At 44.5% G+C, this 21,692-nt stretch overlaps 1 protein-coding gene across 2 annotated transcripts in view; it reads right to left on the minus strand.

Moving 5' to 3' along the window:
• Positions 1 to 21,692, minus strand: part of CLSTN2 (calsyntenin 2) — a gene marked incomplete at its 3' end in the record, with an annotated part of 635,319 nt that overhangs the window by 141,117 nt on the left and 472,510 nt on the right. For both annotated transcript variants that reach the window (XM_079922344.1, XM_079922343.1), the window contains exons 3-4: positions 7,058 to 7,253; positions 6,109 to 6,317 (exon numbers count right to left, since the gene is read on the minus strand). In XM_079922344.1, the coding sequence (XP_079778470.1) occupies positions 6,109 to 6,317; positions 7,058 to 7,253 (405 nt within the window). The remainder of the gene's footprint in view (positions 1 to 6,108; positions 6,318 to 7,057; positions 7,254 to 21,692) is intronic.

Here is a 21,692-nt window from a genome sequence, read left to right on the forward strand (position 1 = left end):
GCAGACTCTCAACCACTGCGCCACCAGGGAAGCCCTACTTTTTACTTTTTGATTCCCAGCGCTTAAAGTCTCCCTTTGTTGAGAATAATTTCATTCTGGCTTTTTTTTTTTTCAATGGTGGAGCTGACAGCAAATTAGAATTCAAATGATGTCACCATCTTTTGCCAGAAGCGAAATCAAGAGAGTGGCATGGACATATATACACTCCTAAATGTAAAACCGATGATACCTAGTGGGAAGCAGCCGCATAGCACAGGGAGATCAGCTCGGTGCTTTGTGACCACCTAGAGGGGTGGGATAGGGAGGGTGGGAGGGAGGGAGATGCAAGAGGGAAGAGATACGGGGACATATGTATATGTATAGTTGATTCACTTTGTTATAAAGCAGAAACTAACACACCATTGGAAAGCAATTATACTCCAATAAAGATGTTAAAAAAACAAAAAAACCCCAAATAAACCAACAAGCAAATACACAAACATGGAATGGCTGACTCAGGTATATATATTTCATTTTTGTGCACCTTTGTTAAAATTAAAAAAAAAAATTTATTGAAGTATAGTTGATTTACAATGCTGTGTTAATTTCTGCTGTACAGCAAAGTGATTCATTTATACATAGATATACATTCTTTTTCATATTCTTTTCCATTATGATTTATCACAGGATATTGAATATTCTTCCCTGTGCTATATTGTAGGACCTTGTTCATCCACCCTATGTAATACTAGTTTGCATCTGCTAATCCCAAACAACCTCCTTGGCAACCACAAGTCTGTTGCCTATGTCTGTGTGACTCAGGTATATTTTTCTGTTTCATCAAAACTAAGGGGAAACTTTTTAATGAGTTTTCTTCCATGCCAACTGATGTATATTGTTCATGCAAATTGAGACAACAGGGACTGACCCAAGAAAGCTCAGAAAATTAGAAAAGCCACATCACGTGTTAAAGATAGGAAACATTCATCCACCCATCACTCAATATTAGTAAGACAGTACTCAGCACGAGGTCATGAGCAGGTGCTATGAACGTGAGCATAGGTCAGGGTGTGGAGGGTCAGGGGGTACGAAGTTGCCCAAGACATTGGACCAAGAATTGGAATCATTTCTTCTGCTCTCTGCTCTGGACTGTTTCTAAAAATGCAGCTGCAGCCAGTGATTGGAAGTCAAGTTTCCTTTAAGAAAGCCGGTCAAGAATCTCTGAATAAAAATGTGTTTGCTGTATCTTTGGCCTTGTGGCGGATGTTCAGAATCCCTTTCCTTTTTCTCCAAATATTTGTTTCGGTCTCAGCTCGGGGTCCCAAGCACATCTGCAACAGCTCACTGTGGGGTTGGTAACATTCCCTGTGGCTTCTGTTAATAAATTAGTTCGTGGTTAGAGCCATCACAGGGGAGGACTTCTGCCAGGTGGAAGCACTGCAATAGGACCACGAGAAATATGTTTCAGCAACATCTAATTGAACAAAAGGTTTTAACTTTCTTTAAAGTTAAACGGCTCTCAAAAGATACACCTCGTAGAAGAGGAAGGCTCAGGGTTTACTGTCCGTGTGACATTCAGCAGACCAAACACTACTGATTGCGGTAGAAAAATAAATAAACACACGAGCCCGCAATCCTTGGCTCAATTTACGGCAGCTCCCCTTCTGTAAGAAGTCTTAATGAAACTGAGAAACTACCTTCTCCACCACCACCGACTTCACGCATGGGAGAATGGGTTTCAGAGCACAGGATTTGAAGCCTCAGAGTATAACATTTTCACTGATGGTTGTAGAGGGAAGGGTCGTGTCTGGCTAAGTCACACATTTAAAAACATTTTGAAAGATCAGAAACAGCCCTCCTTTTTGCTTCTGTGACAATTGTGTTATTTTCCCCACATGTGAATGATTTCTCCTAGAGGTGCCTTCTCAGGAGAACCGAGTCCACAGTTAACCCAGGTGAGTTCTGATCTCTGGGCTTATTTCTCTGTTCCAGATGAACTTGGGAAGGTTAACTCTCAAAGAACTATCCGTACCTACCACGTGTCATAGTGAAGGTATTTTTTAAAACCTCAGGTGGAGTAGGGGTTGCAATGAGACAAGTGCACTTACCTGCACCCTCCTTCTGATGGAATTTAAATCGGAGTCGCCCTGTAGGAAACTTATGCAGGCCAGTCACTTTGCAAGTGTTCATACCTTTTGGCCATGCAATTCCACGTCTAACAACTGACTCCAGAAAAAATGATAAAAATTGCAGACAGAGGTGCAAATATGTTCATCTAAGCATTCTTTATGACATTGAAAAAGACTAAAGAAACTGGATGTCCAATAGGAAGAGACAAGCTAAGCCTGATTCTCTGCTTCGACGGACTGCTGTTCATGCTAAAAGTGCTAATTACGAAGCATGTTTATGGATGGAAAAAATCCACACAATCGAATGTTAAGTGAAAAGGGGAAGATAAAGAAAAGCAAGGAAAGCGTGGCCTTATTTTGTTCAAGAACTTCATAGAAGAAGTGCTGGTAGAATGTCAGTAGTGGTTCTCTTTGGTGGGATAACAGGTGACTTACTTCTTATACTTTTCTATGCTTCCCTTGTTTTCCACAAAGGACGTGCGTTTCTCTTCTATTCAGGTGGAAGAGAAGTGTTTTCATGTACTTGGAGAACAGACAGACTTGAGGACACACTGTGCTCATAGGTATCCGATGCCTGTTACTCACCAGGGCAGCCTGTGGAGGGCTCAGCAGAGGCTGCATGAGACCAACCACTGCTTGGAAGGTAGAAAAGTCTGCCAAGTGGAGACCGGGTGTCACCGAGAGCCCTGATGCTCCCTTAGCCATCATTCCCATCCCTGGCTGAGTGCAATACTTAATTCCCATGTTACAATGAGGATCTGAGGCCAGGTTTAAGTAGCTTGTCAAGGACGTCTCTCTCTCTCACACACACACACATACACAGAGTGGTAGGCGTAGGATTAAGACACCTTTGTATTTTTGAACTTAAATACCACTGCCATGTGTTCCTGTCAAACGTCACTGAAGACAGTGATAATATCACTGGTGAAAAGGCTTTGGGACCAACACTCGGGGGACCTGGCTCCAGTCCCCACTCTGCCACTGAGGTGACAGCTGCTATATGGCCAGCTCTTCATGCTTTAGGAATCAGTTTTTCCATCAGTTCAATGGAAGTGAGGAAGGAGGCCCTCCCAACCTCAGAGAGACCAGCCAAATGCTAGAAGATGGGGGGCTGGAAGCCGTCTGAAATGGATCCAGAATTTCCCAAGAGGGAGGTAATGCCACCAACTCAGTTATTGGCTCACAATTTCAGTCTGTAAATCCATGAGGAATGAATACCCTTCGTGTCCCAGTCACCCAGGTAAATATCTAATAATCATGGCGCCATGAATGGAACACTATATGCTAAGTACCTGTGAACATCATCCCCAGGCACTGCCTCTCCCTGAGGCCTCACTACCCCACAGTGGGGCAGGGACTCTTACTGCCATGAGTTTTCAGGGGAGGAATTCAAGGGAAGGGGGGCCGAAGACTTCTGGTTGGAAGAGGTTGAATCTTGTGTTAAAAGAAAAAGTCCTGGGGCCTGAATGAGTGGAGCCCAACTCAATAGTACTTTTTCTTTTTTTTTTAAATTAATTAATTAATTTTATTTTTGGCTGCGTTGGGTCTTCGTTGCTGCGCGCGGGCTTTCTCTAGTTGCGGTGAGCCAGGGCTACTCTTTGTTGTGGTGCACGGGCTTCTCATTGCGGTGGCTTCTCTTGCTGTGGAGCAAGGGCTGTAGATGTGCAGGCTTCAGTAGTTGTGGTGCGCGGGCTCAGTAGTTGTGGTGCGCCGGGCTTAGTTGCTCTGCGGCATGTGGGATCTTCCCGGGCCAGGGCTGGAACCATGTCGCCTGCATTGGCAGGTGGATTCTTAACCACTGTGCCACCAGGGAAGCCCAGCAGTACTTTTTCAAATGTGCATGCAAAGAACTTCTTCAAGGAGCTGGCAAGGTCACTGGAAGAAGTGATGGATAAGGGCCAACTGGGAAGCTCATTAGAATGGGAGCTGCTTCTGCGTCTGCCCTTAGGTCCTGCCTTCATTACTTGAGAAATGCTTTTGTAAACCTCGCCATGGGCGGGGTGGGCGGGGAGGGGGGGCACGCTCCCAGAGTGCCGGCTCTCCTCTTCATCTCAGGCTGTAAACCAACGCTGGAGGCAAAGGCCTGGCAAAGGACCATTACTCACTTTTAATGAGACAGCTAGGTAAATAAATTGGCATGTGTTAGTGAAATGGCTCATCAAGGTGAGTAATTATCTTCGTGACTGGGGCAGTTTACCCTCAGGTGAAGGAATTTGCATCTCCTCTCTCCCGGGTCGTGGCTCTCCAGAACTAAGCAGGAGGCCAAGGGCAGTGACCACTTGTTCCAGATACCCTCCCCCATGTCCAGTCTAGCTCTTCAGCAAGGATTTGTCACTCCCCAAGTTCCACAGCTCTTGTGGACATAGACAGCACAGCTGATCATAGGGGACCAGAAACATACAAAGCAGTTGTTTCATATTTTGTAGAGTGGCGTGTGTGTGTGTGTACGTGTGTGCGTGTGTCATGTATGTCTGTGTGGTGGGGACAGGCCAGCCACTTCATAGGGCCTGTAGGAAAGGCTATCAGGAGCAGTTCTTCTAATTGAAATCACCTGCTTCTTAGTCCTGAACCGAACTTTAAAGTCCAGTATTCTCTCCTTCGCTTTCTCATGCGTTGATCTTGTGTCCTACACACTTAGCCTCTAGTGACGTCCAGGTGTATGACGCTGGCCACATGTTTGAGCATCTTTTAAGGAAACTTCCTTATTACCATTTTGTCTGTTTGATGAATATTGGTTTCGTCTTCTGAGACAGATCATAAACTCCAGGAGACCAAGGATGAGGGTGTCTCCTTGGCCTCCATGCCCCATGGAATCTACTGCAATTCTCAGGATGCAGAAGACTCTGTCACAGGGTAAGTTTCTCCCTGGTCTCAACATCAAGAAACACGGGAAGCACTGAAGATTGGCGAGCAGGTGACTGATGGTATTTCCCTCTAGGCATGGGCTACCAGGAGGCTGAGGGCTAATTCGCTGCCTAACCCTGGTTCATGGCACGCTTTGTGCCCCACCCTCACCCTTGACTCTGCCTGACTTTCTATTTTTTATTTTGATTTTTTTTGCTAGAGGGTAAGCTCCATGTGGGCAGGCCCACTTCTGTTTTGACTTCCCCTCTCTCTCTATTCCCGGTTCCCAGCACTGTACCTGGCACTTAATACACATTTGTGGCGTGGATAAGCCTCAGGTTTTGCAACTTTGCCATCACTGAGCAGTTAAATCCTATTTGAAACAAAGTGAGGATAATGTACGTACACCCACACACTCATGCTAATAATGAGACAATAGACTTGATTAATATCAAGTTATTGAGAATTACAGTTAAAGTGGGCTGAGTTGATTGGGTCTCTGGCTGTGGTGTTTACACCGCAATGAGTGTTTTAATAACGGTGATGGGGAAATATCCAAATGGCTTTCTAGGATTCTTTTCAGTTCAGTAAGTTTAGTTTGAGATTGGAGTGTGGTGGGAGGGGTCTTTCATTCCTCGTTCTCACTGGGGTGGAAGTTCTCAAAAACCCTTGGCAAGAGCTTTAAAGATTCCTGAATGGATCTATAGCCTGGACGGTGTTTCCAAAATCTCCGTCTTCTCTTTTAGCTTCTCTCTGTCTGGGAGCAGGTTGTCGTGGTGTGGCTAATGTTACACGTGTTATACAGGAAACTCAGATGTGGCTGAGTTGATGGCATGGCTCACATCTGGATGACGGCAGGAAAATTCTACCAGAAAACCAACCTGTCTTCAGTATCCAAATGTGTGGCATTGTGAGTTCTATAGACGATTCACTGAGGAGGTTTCCGGGGTGTTTTAGACCTGGCCGGGCTGCTGATTACGTAAGGTCATCCCTTCTAGCGCAGGGCTGAGTTCTGGGTTACAGAGCCTACATCAGGGATAGCAAGGGAGGCGTCACCTGCCAAGTGCATTCAGAGCCCTCACTGGGCCTTCAAAGGGGTGGGGGGGTGGAGCTGTTTCCCTGCTTCCATTCACTGGGGTCCTCTCAGGACACTCACCGTTTCTGTCGATGGCAAAAGGCACATCAGTTGTGACGATTTCATAGTTGCAAATCTGGCTGTACTGTGGGGAGCAGTCCTCGTCGACGGCCTCCACCTGCAGGATGCTGTCGTAGATCTTGCCCTCTGTCACGACAGCCTTGTAGGCCGGCTCTTTGAAGGTGGGAGCAAACTCATTGACGTCCTTCACCTGGATATGGACCACGGCCCTAGGACCACACACAGGAAGGAAGAGATGGTGGTAAAGAAAGAATCATATCATCCTTCCACACCTCCCACAGGTACTGACTCAGGTCCCAAGGTCAGGAGAGTAGAGAGACCACAAGACAGTCGGGGTGGCTGTTGTCTGAGTGTTCTGTCCTCCCTCCCACTGAGACCCCTTTACCTGTCCTTGCCCCGATCCTCTGAGATGAATCCACCCCAGAGAGGTGCCTCCCCTTCTCTGACCTTCCTAGTTACAGAGCTTTAGGTGACGCATTTCCTCTATCTCCTCATTCCCTCTGCTATTCATTCACTCCAACCAGTAAGAATTGAACCACTCTTACTCTGGGTTAGGGGCTGAGCTAAACTCTATTTGAGAGTTACAACGCCAGATGAAAAGTGCTGTGATGGAGAGAAGCACATGGCCTGGCAGAAATCCAGGGAAAGGTCCCAACGAGGTCTGCAGGGATGGGCTGGTTGACAGAAGGCTTCCCAGAGGAAGTGACATCTGAACTCAGTCCTGATGGTAAAAATAGGAGTATCTTCATGGGGAGCAGAGGGGTGGAGTATTCTAGGGGTAGAAGGAGGCCCGCGCTGATGCCTGTAGGGGCCTGGGGACCTGGCCAGCAGTCGGGCTGGCCGGAGCAGCATGGTGTGACCACTGAACAGGCATATCTGAAGAGCAGCGTGTGAATGGAGATGGGAGGGCAGGGGTGAGGGGTCCAGGGAGCTCCATCAGGTCACTCACTTGTGCGATTTCTTCCAGGCCGTCTCCTGGGGCCCCGTGCCACAGTCGTAGGCCTGGATGATGAACGTGTACTCCTTCTGCAGTTCACAGTCGATGGGGCTCCTGGCGCGGAGCCGGCCCTCTCCCGACGTCTTGTTGAGCACCACAGCCTCGAAGGGCAGCTCCTGGCCATGGATCTTGAATGCACAGATTTCCCCTGCAGGAGGATGGAAGGCAGAGAGCGGGGATCCTGAGAACGGCCACACTGAACACAGAGCTTCGACTGCACCAGATTTGCAAACCCAAAACCAGACCATTTCCTCCACACAGATAATTGTCAATGCAGAAGCGGCCTTTGGGCTTCCCTGGTGGCGCAGTGGTTGAGAGTCCGCCTGCCGATGCAGGGGACGCGGGTTCATGTCCCGGTCAGGGCAGATCCCACATGCCGCGGAGCGGCTGGGCCCGTGAGCCATGGCCGCTGAGCCTGCGCGTCCGGAGCCTGTGCTCCGCAACGGGAGAGGCCGCAACAGTGAAAGGCCCGCGTACCGCAAAAAAAAAAAGAAGCGGCCTTTAGAACTAAACTCAGACCAACACGTTCATGTCCTGGATGGTAAAACTGAAATGTGCCCCATCCGGTGTACCCGGCAGAAAAAGTGGGGTGTGTGGGTGCTCATCAAGCAGGGAGCTGGCTGATATCTCACTTTGCCCCTTTTCCCAGGAGGTTTCTCCTTTGCCCTCTGCCCAGTATGAGATTAAGGAACTTGCCTGCGGTCAAAAGACAAATGACTGCAGAGGAAAGGAGACAAAGGCCAAAGTTCTCAGTGTCTTTTGTTTTGTGACAACATCCTTGATTCTTCAAAGTGTGCTCTGTGAAGCAGCGGCCTGGGCATCCCTGGGGAGCTTGTTAGGAATACAGACTCCCAGGTCCCACCTGGATCTCCTGAGTCAGTATATGCATCTTTTTTTTTTTTTTTCTGGTGTGTCCATGATGTCTTTTTTTTTTTGAAGTATAGTTGATTTACAATATTGTGTAATTTTTGCTGTACAACAAAGTGATTCGATTATATATATATAATGGAAAGAATATATATAATGGAAAGAATATATATACTTTTTTTTTTTTTTTTGCGGTACGCGGGCCTCTCACTGCTGTGGCCTCCCCCGTTGCGGAGCACAGGCTCCAGATGTGCAGGCTCAGCGGCCATGGCTCACGGGCTCAGCCGCTCGGCGCCATGTGGGATCTTCCCGGACCGGGGCACGAACCCGTGTCCCCTGCATCGGCAGGCGGACTCTCAACCACTGCGCCACCAGGGAAGCCCTTATATTCTTTTCTATATAGTTTATCACAGGATATTGGATATAGTTCCCTGTGCTATATCGTAGGACCTTGTTGTTTACCCAGCCTATATATAATAGTTTGCATCTGCTAACTTAATGAGGGTCCCCAGGTGATCTGTTTGCTCAGTAAATGTGAGCAGCATTGCTTAGCTCTGTCCTTTACTCTTGGTTTAAGCACCCCGCGTTGCTGTAGCCCCCTCCCCCTTCTCCCCTCCCCCCCTTCACGTCTCTCACCTACCACTTCCCTGCGGGGACAGGGACACCACTTGGAGTTGCCATGTTCTCTCCAAACAGCGGGGGTGAGTTTATGTGAGTTCCAGAATCCCTGTGGAGCCTGAAAAGCCAACTTCTTAAAGAGCTGACCATGTTGTGAAATGAATACATTTCTCTCCGTCAGCTGGGTTCATGTGTATTATAGCATTAAAACAAGACCACGAAAATATCTTCTTTATCTCAGTTGATGGATGTTTGTTTCTTGAACCCTGACTGTAAGCCCTGTAGTAAGTGTCCTGGAAAGTACTGAGACACGTTCTCTTCCTGTGTTGAGGGAGCTTACAGGCTTGTTGGGGAGACGATGTGCAGATGTCCAGAAAGACCCTTCATAGAGCAAAGGGGTGTGTGAGTGTCACATGACACGGGCAGCAAGGTGTCCAGCTATAGGCTGCTGGGGAGTGAAACACAGGCTTGAGTCCAGGGGCCTGAGCCACGTTCCAGGTTCACTACTGACTTGTTGATTTAGTCAAATTATAGTGACTCTCTGGGTTTCAACTGTGTCACCTGTAAAAGGGCCCAGGAGATAATGTTGCAGGGAGAACATCTACCTGACATGCCCCAAGCCTGGTCTGACATTGCCCCAGCTGCACTGCTGCGACCAGGATGAGGTGCCTACAGTCTAGAGTTTAAGGGGGGCCTCAGGCTCAGGGCGACCAGGCACCTGCCCACAAAGCACAGGCACCGTGAGGAGAAGGGGTAACGCGGCTGCGTGGCTGCTGTGTGTCAGGCATCGAGCTTTGTACCTCCGCCCAGGTGATCTGGTTTAATCGTCACAACAACCCTGCAAGGCAGGTGTTTTATACCAATCCGTACAAATTAACAACAACAGCAAAAAGGATCAAAGGAGTTATTACTTGCTCAAGGTCACAGAGCGGAAGTTGGTGCAAACCCCAAGTACGGCTGAGTCGTAACTCCACGCCCTCTCTGCCCCACCGCGCCGTCTCCAAGCAGCCCCGTTACTTCTAAGGGGACCGCCGAGGGAATTGCTTCCAGTAACATTCTACATTCCCACTCAAGGCTCACTCAGGAGAGGAAGTCCCCACCCCATTTTACATATAGGAAGGTGCCCCGATCTCTTACTGACAATGTTTTCTGAGATGGTCAGTCAATACCAGTTTTACTTTTAGGCTTTTGTTTTTTATTATTTCGTCAATCCTCAATTTCATTATGAACACTCCACTTTCACTACATTCCCTCCTGGCCATTTCTCAAATGTAGTTGTGGAATAATGGACAAGACAGACAGCTTGTGGGCCAGGCTCTAACAAGAAGGCTGGTTCCCATTCCATCGCTGTTGCTCAGGCCAGTTACTGCCTCTCGGACAAGGCTAGCTCTGCAGCCTTCAGGGCAGGAGAACAGGTTACATCGCATCCTCAAGTTTCATTTCTGCTCTGAATTGGCTGGGGTTGAAGGGATGGACTTCTGACATGCCTGCCTTGAGATTCTATCCCAAGATCAATGCCAATGTGGGAATATTAGCAGCGAATGAGCCCAGACTGGTTCTGGGGTGTTCTCTGGAGTGCCCAACTACAGCCATGATTCTAAGACCCATCAGACCAGACCATTTCTCTTTGAAGAGTCCAATTAAACTAAATATAAATGAGGGTCATTTTGTGTTGGAGCTATCTGATCACACCTAAAGTAGTTCTCAAGGCTCAGAAATCCTGAACAAGAAGAAAGGAGAGGAAGGAGGAAAAGGCAAAGGAGGAGGGAGAAACGCAGACATAAGGGGAAGGTAAGAAAAAGTAAACCTCAGGGCAACGTAATTTCATCGAACTAATTTCAGCTCAATAGAACCAGAATTTTTTGAGGATGGAGTGAGTAAGTGCAAGGCACCATGCTGGGGCTGGAGACACATAAAAAACGACTTGTATACCTTAAGGGATAAAGATACCCGATCCTCAAGTCCTCATTACCTCCTAGAAGAGACAGTGAAGTTCACAAGGGCGATGCCATGCTCACTTAGTTTGCACCAGCTCAGACTGAGATGGGACTTAGCCCCCTTTAAACAAAAACTAGAATTCATGCCACACTCATTTATCCCACCTCTTCATCTGACCTGTGTGTTCTGGTTGCAAAAACATTCATTCATTTATTCATCCATTCACTCACCTCATATTTATTAGGGACCGTGCACCCAGCACTGGCAAAACAGTGATGAACAAAACCCTGGCCCATAAGCTGCTGGCAGTCACGTGTGGGAGGGAAATAAGGAATCAGATAATCAGCTACTTTATGAAGGATGGCGATGGTGATACATGCATTGAAGGAGGGCTTCTTGGTGCTAAGAGATTTCTGATCTGGGCAGGTCAGGCAGGGAGGTCTAAGCTAAGGATGTGATGGCTCAGCTGAGATCACAGGAAGAGAAACAGGGAGGCACCCAGGCCACGAGGGAGGGGACTGAGTTTCAGGCAGAGGGGGCAGCACACTGTAGTGCCCTTCAGAAGGAAGGGACATGGGACTGCAGAGACCGATGTGGCCGGAGTAGAGGCAATGGGGTAGGGCCAGTTTCATGAGTGTGTGACCTGAGATGCACATGAGGGCCATGTACTCAAGAGGGCCCTGAGCTTGGTTGAAATCTCTGCTGTCACCATGTTGAAATTCTTAATAATTTTATCTTTGAACTTGGGTTTTGTAAAGGAAGCCTGATGGGACAATGGAGCGTGTTCCGGGCAGTGGAGATGGGTGTAATAGGCATGCCTCCTCGTTCCTGCTCTCTCTTCATATCTATCTATCTATCTATCTTCATGCTCAGGATGTACCACAAGCACAGCATTATGGTGGACCCACGATGTGGGGATGGGGGAGCGGCATTCAGGGGGACTCAGAGACAGAACAAGGTAAGCATATGACAGCTACGAGTGCTTAGTCCACTAAGCAGGGAGCTGACAGCCCCGAGAGGCTACCCCTTCTGTTTGAACCAAAATTGTTTTGAACACAGAAAAAAGGCAAGCAACTGAAGAACATTGTCCTATCCTTTCTTACTATGTTACTTCCCTGTAGTAGCCAATCACTTATGCTGAAAATGATGACAGAGAAGAAGAGGAAAGATAAAACAAGCCATTATTCCTTGCTTTTCACACCGTCCTTACTATCAGCAAGTCAAATGCAGAGAATGTTGGTAGAATATGCGCATATCAAGAAGTGAAATGAAAACCATGGAGTACCATTTGTGTAGCCTTTACAATGCTCTGCTAAAGGATTAAAGACATATGCACACCTGAGCTAGAACACGCAAATGCTGTAATTTTCAGAGATCCTGCACAGCAGTTAACTGCTCTTCTGTTTGCATTTGAAACAAATGGGCATTGCACAGTATGAAGATAAACTGTAAAATCTATGCTAATCATTGAAAAATTTTTCTTTACTTAGAATCACATCAAATAGCAAATTAAAAGCACAGCAAGTTGAGAGACTGTGGAAGGAATGTCCTGGGATAGAATCCTGAGGAGTAAGGATATTTAAAACTGCAGTTCCCAGTATCTGTGAATGACACATCGGGCTATCACGATCTTTTGTGAGGCCTGCCGCTAGAAGTCGTTGTAACTAATAAAGCACTATAGTGGGAGGGAGATGTACTTAAAAGATCAGACCTAATGGTTTCTATATAAAAAATATTGTAACAGGGAAGAACAAAATCTGACTCCATGTTGGATCTGTTTCTTTTACTTTAACCTTTGCTCTCTGTTGCTATTTGTTACTATGATCACTAAAAGGATGTTGTCTATAGCTATTGGCATACATAATGGCCTCCCTCGGGGAACATTGCCCCTCTGCCTAAATGTTAAACTAAAGTGCTTTAGTTCAGCTCACAGGGAAACATTCTGACCCTGCCTACCTGTGAATGGCTGCAAGAAAGAAGAAATTAACACATCACCTCCCCTAGGCTGGCCAAACCAGGAGATGTTTTGCAAGACTTATGGCCTTTTTACTTTACTTCCTCACCTCCTCCCCATCTCTGTTCTATAAAAGAAACTAGCATCCAGGCCCTGATGGTACTCTAGGACATTAGTTTGCCAACTTCTCAGACTCCCGGCTTTCTGAATAAAGTTGCTATTCCTTTCCTCAACACCTTGTCTCCTGATTTATTGGCCTGTCATGTGGTGAGCAGAGGGAGCTTGTACGCAGTAACAATATCACTTTTAAAATCTTGCTTTCCTAGAAAAATGGTACAAATGAACTGGTTCGCAGGGCAGAAATAGAGACACAGATGTAGAGAACAAACGTATGGACACCAACGGGGGAAAGCGGTGGTGGGAGGGGTGGTGGTGGGATGAATTGGGAGATTGGGATTGACATATATATACTAATATGTATAAAATGGATAACTAATAAGAACCTGCTGTATAAAAAAATAAAATACAATTCAAACAAAAATGTTAAAAAAAATCTTGCTTTCCAATCTGCTTTCTGAGGTGGGAGACTTAGCTTGCCAGGACCTGTGTGTGGGAGTGCAATGCACAGATGCACATGCACTTGGGATCAGCAACGGGTTCTGTGGGGAAATGGGGCCAGCAGCATGGGGCTATCTTGCAGTGGCTGTGGCCTAAGGCGGCTGAACTCAGCTTCACCAAGAGCCCCCTGGAGGGGCCAGATCAGAAGAGGAGCCCCTGCAGTGTCTGGGGCTGGGTGGTGGGGTTTCCATGGCTCCAGCCCCTTATCACCTACCTCTATCTCACAATTACCTTTGCCTCTGCAGTAACATGCCTCCTGACACACCAGCAGAAATTGGTGTAGTTGTCTCCTAATTCCTCCCCTAAGATTCTGGGGGAAATGAATGAATGAATGAAAGAAATTGATGAATGAATGAATGAAATCGATTTTTAGAATGTATTTTGTTCCTACTCTTGCATACCCTTGACCAACAGATTGGGTTGATTCTATTTTCCAAGTGAGGAAACTGAGTCTCAGAGAGATTACCTGGTTCACCCAAGGTCACTTTGATAGTAAGGAGTGGCTCAAGGACCTATGTCTAGACCCTTTGAATCTAACACTTGTGCCCTCTGTTCTTTCATGTGGGTGTGATGTTCCAAAAGAGGGGTTCTCAAAGTGTAAACTGTGGACCCCTTGGATTCCCAAGGCCCTTTCTGCTATGTCCACAAAGTCAAAATCATCATCATATGAACACTAAGACATTATTTGACTTTGTCTCTGTGTTGATATTTGCATTGTTGGTATAAAACCAGTGGTGAATAAAAGTGCTGGTGCCTTAGTAGCATCTGACCTCATTCTATGTGACATACAGTCACTGTAAAAAGAAAGAAAGAAGGAAAGAAAGAAGGCCAATTTCACTTAAGAATGACTTTAATGATGCGGTAAAAATTACCCATTTTTTTAAATCTCAATCCTTGAGTACATGTATTTTAATATTCTGTGTGACAAAATGGAAAGTACACATAAAACATCTTTGCAGAGCAAAGTACGCAGGTTTGTCTCTAGGAAAAGCTTTCATGTGATTTAAGTTGAATGGGAGCTAAACTAGGACGTTTTTGTAGGGGATGCTATTCTTACTTGAAAGAATGATTGACAGACAAACTATGTTTATTCAAACTTGAGTGTGTGGCAAACTTCCTTTTAAAGTAAGCCTGTCACTTCAAGGAAAAGAACTCATAGTAGTGGTTGCCAATGATAAAGTTGAGACTTCAATTTTGGAAAATTTGTGCCTGCCATAGAGAGTGAGACAATTTACCAATGCTTTAATACTTTTCTGATGAAGTGAGTAGTGCTATTAATGACTGACTGATAATGTATAATGAAATATGTCAACTTTAGAAAGATCTACTTAACCATAAATCACTAACTTCTAAATGATTAATGCATATTGTTACACAGAATGTATGGGTAAAAGATTCATTCAAAAGGCAAAATAGACCAATGGATTTCAATGCAGCAGTGTATAATGAGTTCATTGATGTGATTCCAGGTACTTTATTGTATTGTAGCTAAACTTTAAGAAACCATTGCTTATGGAGTTCTGGTACAGTATCAGAGAAGAATAGCTACAATTATCTGAAAAGATTAAAATACTCCTCCCTTTTCCAACTATATATCTGGGTGAGGCCATATTTTTTTCTTCACATACTTTGACCTAAAAGGCAGATCACAACAGATTGAAGGCAGAGAAGACATGAGGATATTCAAGGCAGACACTGAAGAGATTGCAAAAATGTACACGATGCCACTCTTCACACTAAGTTTGTTTTGGAAAATGTATTTTTTGGATCAAATTATGTTATATGTGTTAACCTGGAATGTGTTTATTATTGTAATTTTTAAATAAGTTAATAAATAAGCATTTGTAAGTTTCTTAGTTTTCGTTTCTAAAACAGTAAATATCAATAGATATAACCCACATAGATAAAGGCTCTTCAGAGTCATTAGCAACGTTTAAGAGCATAAAGCGGTCATGAAACCAAAAAGCTTATAATTTATCAACCATAGTTTCCACCCAGATCATGATTCCATATCCTATTCCTGATACTTGAAACATGACCCACCACCTCTCAGAAAACTCCCAGTCTCAGAGGAACTCATTTTTCTATGTATTGCACAGCTGGGGCATTTGCAGTGAGAGTAACCAGGCAGAGCTCGATGTCTACAGAGCTCCGGGGGTGGGGAACTTCATTTCCACATCCTCATCCAAGCATGGGTGGTAAACATCTGGCTCTGGAGCCAGAGAGGCTGGGCTCGAACCCTGCCTCTATTAACTACCTGTGTGACCTTGGGCAAGTCACTTATCTCTCCGTGCCTGCTTTCTCATCTGTGAAATGGGACAATATTAGCAATAGTTACCTCATAGCGTTCTTGGTTGTTGGAAGGATTAAATGAGTTAATATACGCAAAGTGCTTAACAGTGACTGGCATGACGTATGTACCACCTAAGAGTTAGCACTCCTCACTTTTATTATGTTGCAGAAAAGCCACATACTTCTGGCTAACTCCCTGTCCATGTTTGAGATCAGAAGAGGCTGAATGTGGAGCTCGTTTCACCATCAGAAGTATTTTGAATGTGTGTCACATGTGTCATTAAAAATCAGTCTGGCTCCTTGAAGTACCTTACATTTATCAGTCACAGCTTTCACATCTTTATTTTCCTGAATATCGTTGGCTAATATCGTTGGCATCCTGTGAATTTGCAAAATCTCATCCAGGGCCAGTACTGCCTCATGGGGAAAGTTCATTGAGGGGGTGGGAGGTGTTGCGTGTCTGATTTAGCTCATCACAGTGACTGGGGATTGCTAATGGCCTTTATTGGTCAAGAGCCAAGGGTGCTAAATGTCCTGCCTTGAGCAGGCCGGTCTTATACCATCAAGAACCATCTCATCTGAAATGGCCATAGCATCCCCTTGAGAAACACTACACCCCCAGCATGCAGCTAGTCTGTTGGAGCAAACAGGGCCAGGTTCATGACACCAGCTTTAGGGAAAATGATAGGTCCTGCAAAGGCTTCTCTTCCAGATTGGTGAGGTCCCTCCCGATGGAGGGTGGTACCATCTGCTCTCAGCTGCACACTCCCAGTACACACACTTGGCAGGCAGGGAACATTGACCACACTGCCGGAGGGCTGGGCGGAAGGGTTTCTTAAAGCGTACTCTACATGGAGACATCTGTATTCGCTTTAGGTGTAATAAAATGGAAAGGACAAACGCTAATCACAACAAGAGGTACTCATGCCCAGAATATCAAATTAGGGCCGAACTGAGAAATCTACACTTTAAAAAAAAAGGTTGATTTTAAGCCCTCCCATTTCAGAGAAAAACTTGGATAGTTAGGGAGTTTGGAATTGACATGCACGCACTGCTATATTTAAAATGGAGGGGAGGACCTTCAAGATGGTGGAGGAGTAAGACATGGAGATCATCTTCCTCCCCACAAATACATCAAAAATACATCTACATGTGAAACAACCCCTACAGAACACCTACTGAATGCTGGCAGAAGACCTCAGACCTCCCAAAAGGCAAGAAACTCCCCACATTCCTGGGTAAGGCAAAAGAAAAAAGAATAAACAGAGACAAAAGGATAGGGACGGGACCTGCACCAGTGGGAAGGGAGCTGTGAAGGAGGAAAGGTTTCCACACACTAGAAGCCCCTTCACTGGCAGAGATGGGGGGTGGGTTGGGGGGAAGCTTCAGAGCCATGGAGGAGAGCGCAGCAACAGGTGTGCAGAGGGCAAAGTGGAGAGATTCCCGCACAGAGGATCGGTGCTGACCAGCACTCACCAGCCTGAGAGGCTTGTCTGCTCACCCGGCGGGGTGGGCGGGGGCTGGGAGCTGAGGCTCGGGCTTCGGAGGTCAGACCCCAGGGAGAGGACTGGGGTTGGCTGCATGGACACAGCCTGAAAGGGAGGGGGTCCAGGAAAAAGTCTGGAATTGCCTAAGAGGCAAGAGACCATTGTTTCAGGGTGCATGAGGAGAGGGGATTCCTTCCCTGTCTGCCCACAAAAGGCAGAGCACCGCCTAAATGAGCTCCAGAGATGGGCACGAGGCTCGGCTATGAGCTCAGATCCCAGAGACGGGCATGAAACGCTAAGGTTGATGCTGCAACCACCAAGAAGCCTGTGTGCAAGCACAGGTCACTATCCACACCCCCCTGGGAGCCTGTGTAGCCCGCCACGGCCAGGCTCCCGTGATCCAGGGACAACTTCGCAGGGAGAACACACGGCGTGACTCAGCCTGTTGCAATGTCATGCCAGCCTCTGCCGCTGCAGGCTCGCCCTGCACTCCATACCTCTCCCTGCCCCCAGCCTGAGTGAGCCGGAGCCCACTAATCAGGCGCTCCTTTAACTTCCTCCTGTCTGGGTAAAGAACAGACACCAGCGGGTGACCTACATACAGAGGCAGGGGAAATCCAAAGCTGAAACCCAGGCACTGTGCGAACAAAGAAGAGAAAGGAAATTTCTCCGTGCAGGCTCAGGAGCAGTGGATTAAACCTCCACAATCAACTTGATGTAACTTTCATCTGTGGAATACCTGAAGAGACAGCGAATCATCCCAAAACTGAGGCGGCGGACTTTGGGAGCAACTGTAGACTTGGGTTTGCTTTCTGCGTCTAATATGTTTCTAGTTTTATATTTATCTTAGTTTAGTATTTACAGTTTATTATCGCTGGTAGATTAGTTTACTGATTTGGTTTGCTCTCTTCCTTTTATATATATATATATATATATATATATATATAATTTTTTCCTTTTTCTCTTTTTGTGAGTGTGCATGTGTATGCTTCTTTGTGTGATTTTGTCTATATAGGTTTGCTCTTACCATTTGTCCTAAGGTTCTGTCTGTCCGCATTTTTTAGTATAGTTTTTAGTGCTTGTTATCATTGGTGGATTTGTTTATTGGTTTGGTTGCTCTCTTCTTTTTTTAAATTACTTTTTTATTTTCATAATACTTATTTTTTAAAATTTTCTATTTTAATAACTTTGTTTTATTTTCTTTCTTTCTTTTTTATTCCCTTTCTCCCTTTTCTTCTGAGTTATGTGGCTAACAGGGTCTTGGTGCTCTGGCCGGGTGTCAGGCCTGAGCCTCCGAGGTGGGAGAGCTGAGCTCAGGACATTGGTCCACCAGAGACCTCCTGGTCCCTTGTAATATCAATCAGGGATAGCTTTCTCAGAGATCTCCATCCATTTCAAAGCTAAGACCCAGCTCCACTCAACGACCAGCAAACTCCAGTGCTGGACACCCCATGCCAAACAACTAGCAAGAGAGGAACACAACCCACCCATTAGCACAGAGGCTGCCTAAAATCATAATAAGGTCACAGACACCCCAAAACACACCACTGGATGTGGTCCTACCCACCAGAAAGACAAGATCCAGCCTCATCCATCAGAAAACAGGCAACATTCCCCTCCACCAGGAAGTCTACACAACCCACTGAACCAACCTTAGCCAATGGGGGGGGACACCAAAACCAATGGGAACTAGGAACCTGCAGCCAGCGAAAAGGGGATCCCCAAACACAGTTAGTTAAGCAAAATGAGAAGACAGAGAAATACACAGCAGATGAAGGAGCACAGTAAAAACCCACCAGACCAAACAAATGAAGGGGAAATAGGCAGTTTACCAGAAAAAGAATTCAGAGTAATGATACTAAAGATGATCCAAAATTTTGGAAGTAGAGTGGAGAAAATACAAGAAACGTTTAACAAGGACCTAGAAACTAAAGAGCAAACAAACAATGATGGACAACACAATAAATGAAATTAAAAATTCTGTAGAGTAATCAATAGCAGAATAACTGAGGCAGAAGAATAGATAAGTGACCTGGAAGATAAAATAGTGGAAATAACTACCACAGAGCAGAAAAAAGATAAAAGAAGGAAAAGAACTGAGGACAGTCTCAAAGACCTCTGGGACAACATTAAATGCAACAACATTCAAATTATAGGAGTCCCAGAAGAAGAAGAGAAAAAGAAAGGGATTGAGAAAATATTTCTAGAGATTATAGTTGAAAACTTCCCTAATATGGGAAAGGAAATAGTCAGTCAAGCCCAGGAAGAGCAGAGAGTCCCATACTGGATAAATCCAGGGAGAAAGATGTCAAGACACATAGTAATCAAACTATCAAAAGTTAAATACAAAGAAAAAATATTGAAAGCAGCAAGAGAAAAACAACAAATAACATACAAGGGAATTGCCATGAGGTTAACAGCTGATCATTCAGCAGAAACTCTGCAGGCCAGAAGGGAGTGGCAGGACATATTTAAAATGATGAAAGGGAAAAACATACAACCAAAATTACTCCACCCAGCAAGGACCTCATTCAGATTCGACAGAAAAATTAAAAACTTTACAGACAAGCAAAAACTAAGAGAATTCAGCACCACCAAACCAGCTTTACAACAAATGCTAAAGGAACTTCTCTAGGCAGGAAAGACAAGAGAAGGAAAAGACCTACGACAACAAACCCAAAACAATTAAGAAAATGGTAATAAGAACATACATATCGATAATTACCTTAAATGTAAATGGATTAAATGCTCCAACGAAAAGACGTAGACTGGCTGAATGGATACAAAAACAAGACCCGTATATATTCTGTCTACAAGAGACCCACTTCAGACCTAAGGACACATACAGACTGAAAGTGAGGGGATGGAAAAAGATATTCCATGAAAATGGAAATCAAAAGAAAACTGGAGTAGCAATTCTCATATCAGACAAAACAGACTTTAAAATAAAGACTATTACAAAAGACAAAGAAGAACACTACATAATGATCAAGGGATCGATCCAAGAAGAAGATATAAAAATTGTAAATATTTATGCACCCAACATAGGAGCACCTCAATATATAAGGCATATGTTATCTGCCATAAAAGGTGAAATTGACAGTAACACAATCATTGTAGGGGATTTTAACACCCCACTTTCACCAACAGACAGATCATCCAAAATGAAAATAAATAAGGAAACACAAGCTTTAAATGACACATTAAACAAGATGGACCTAATTGATATTTATAGGACATTCCATCCAAAAACAACAGAATACACTTTCTTCTGAAGTGCAAATGGAACATTCTTCAGGATAGATCATATCTTGGGTCACAAATCAAGCCTTGGCAAATTTAAGAAAATTGAAATCATATCAACTATCTTTTCCAACCATAATGCTATAAGACTAGATATCAATTACAGGAAGAAAACTGTAAAAAATGAAAACACATGGAGGCTAAACAATACACTACTAAATAACCAAGAGATCACTGAAGAAATCAAAGAGGAAATAAAAAAATATCTAGAAACAAATGACAATGAAATCACGATGACCCCAAACCTATGAGATGCAGCAAAAGCAGTTCTATCAGGGAAGTTTATAGCTATACAATTCTACCTCAGGAAACTAGAAACAGCTCAAACAAACAACCTAACCTTATACCTAAATCAATTAGAGAAAGAAGAACAAAAAACCCCAAAGTTAGCAGAAGGAAAGAAATCATAAAGATCAGAGCAGAGATAAATGAAAAAGAAATGAGGGAAACAATAGCAAAGATCAATAAAACTAAAAGCTGGTTGTTTGAGAAGATAAAAAATATTGATAAACCATTAGCCAGACTCCTCATCCAGAAAAAAAGAGAGAAGACTCAAATCAATAGAATTAGAAATGAAAAAGGAGAAGTAACAACTGACACTGCAGAAATACAAAGGATCATGAGAGATTACTACAAGCAACTATATGCCAATAAAATGGACAACCTGGAAGAAATAGACAAATTCTTTGAAAAGCACAACCTTCCAAGACTGAACCAGGAAGAAATAGAAAATATAAACAGACCAATCACAAAAATTGAAACTGTGATTAAAAATCTTCCAACAAACAAAAGCCCAGGACCAGAAAGCTTTACAGGCAAAGTCTATCAAACATTTAGAGAAGAGCTAACACCTATCCTTCTCAAACTCTTCCAAAATATAGCAGAGGGAGGAACACTCCCAAACTCATTCTAAGAGGCCACCATCACCCTGATACCAAAACCAGACAAAGATGTCACAAAGAAAAAAACTACAGGCCAGTATCACTGATGATCATAGATGCAAAAATCCTCAACAAAATACTAGCAAACAGAATCCAACAGCACATTAAAAGGATCATACACCATGATCAAGTGGGGTTTATCCCAGGAATGCAAGGATTCTTCAATATAGGCAAATCAATCAATGTGATACACGATATTAACAAATTGAAGAATACAAACCATATGATCATCTCAATAGATGCAGAAAAAGCTTTTGACAAAATTTATACCCATTTATGATAAAAACCTGCAAGAAAGTAGGCATAGAGGGAACTTACCTCAACATAATAAATGTCATATATGACAAAACCACAGCCAACATCATTCTCAATGGTGAAAAACTGAAACCATTTCCACTAAGATGAGAAAGAAGACAAGGTTGCCCACTCTCACCACTATTATTCAACATAGTTTTGGAAATTTTAGCCACAGAAATCAGAGAAAAAAAAGGAAATAAAAGGAATCAAAATCAGAAAAGAAGTAAAACTGTCACTGTTTGCAGATGACATGATACTATACATAGAGAATC

Source organism: Stenella coeruleoalba, assembly GCF_951394435.1.
Source record: "Stenella coeruleoalba genome assembly, chromosome: 5".
NCBI classification, from domain to species: domain Eukaryota; kingdom Metazoa; phylum Chordata; class Mammalia; order Artiodactyla; family Delphinidae; genus Stenella; species Stenella coeruleoalba.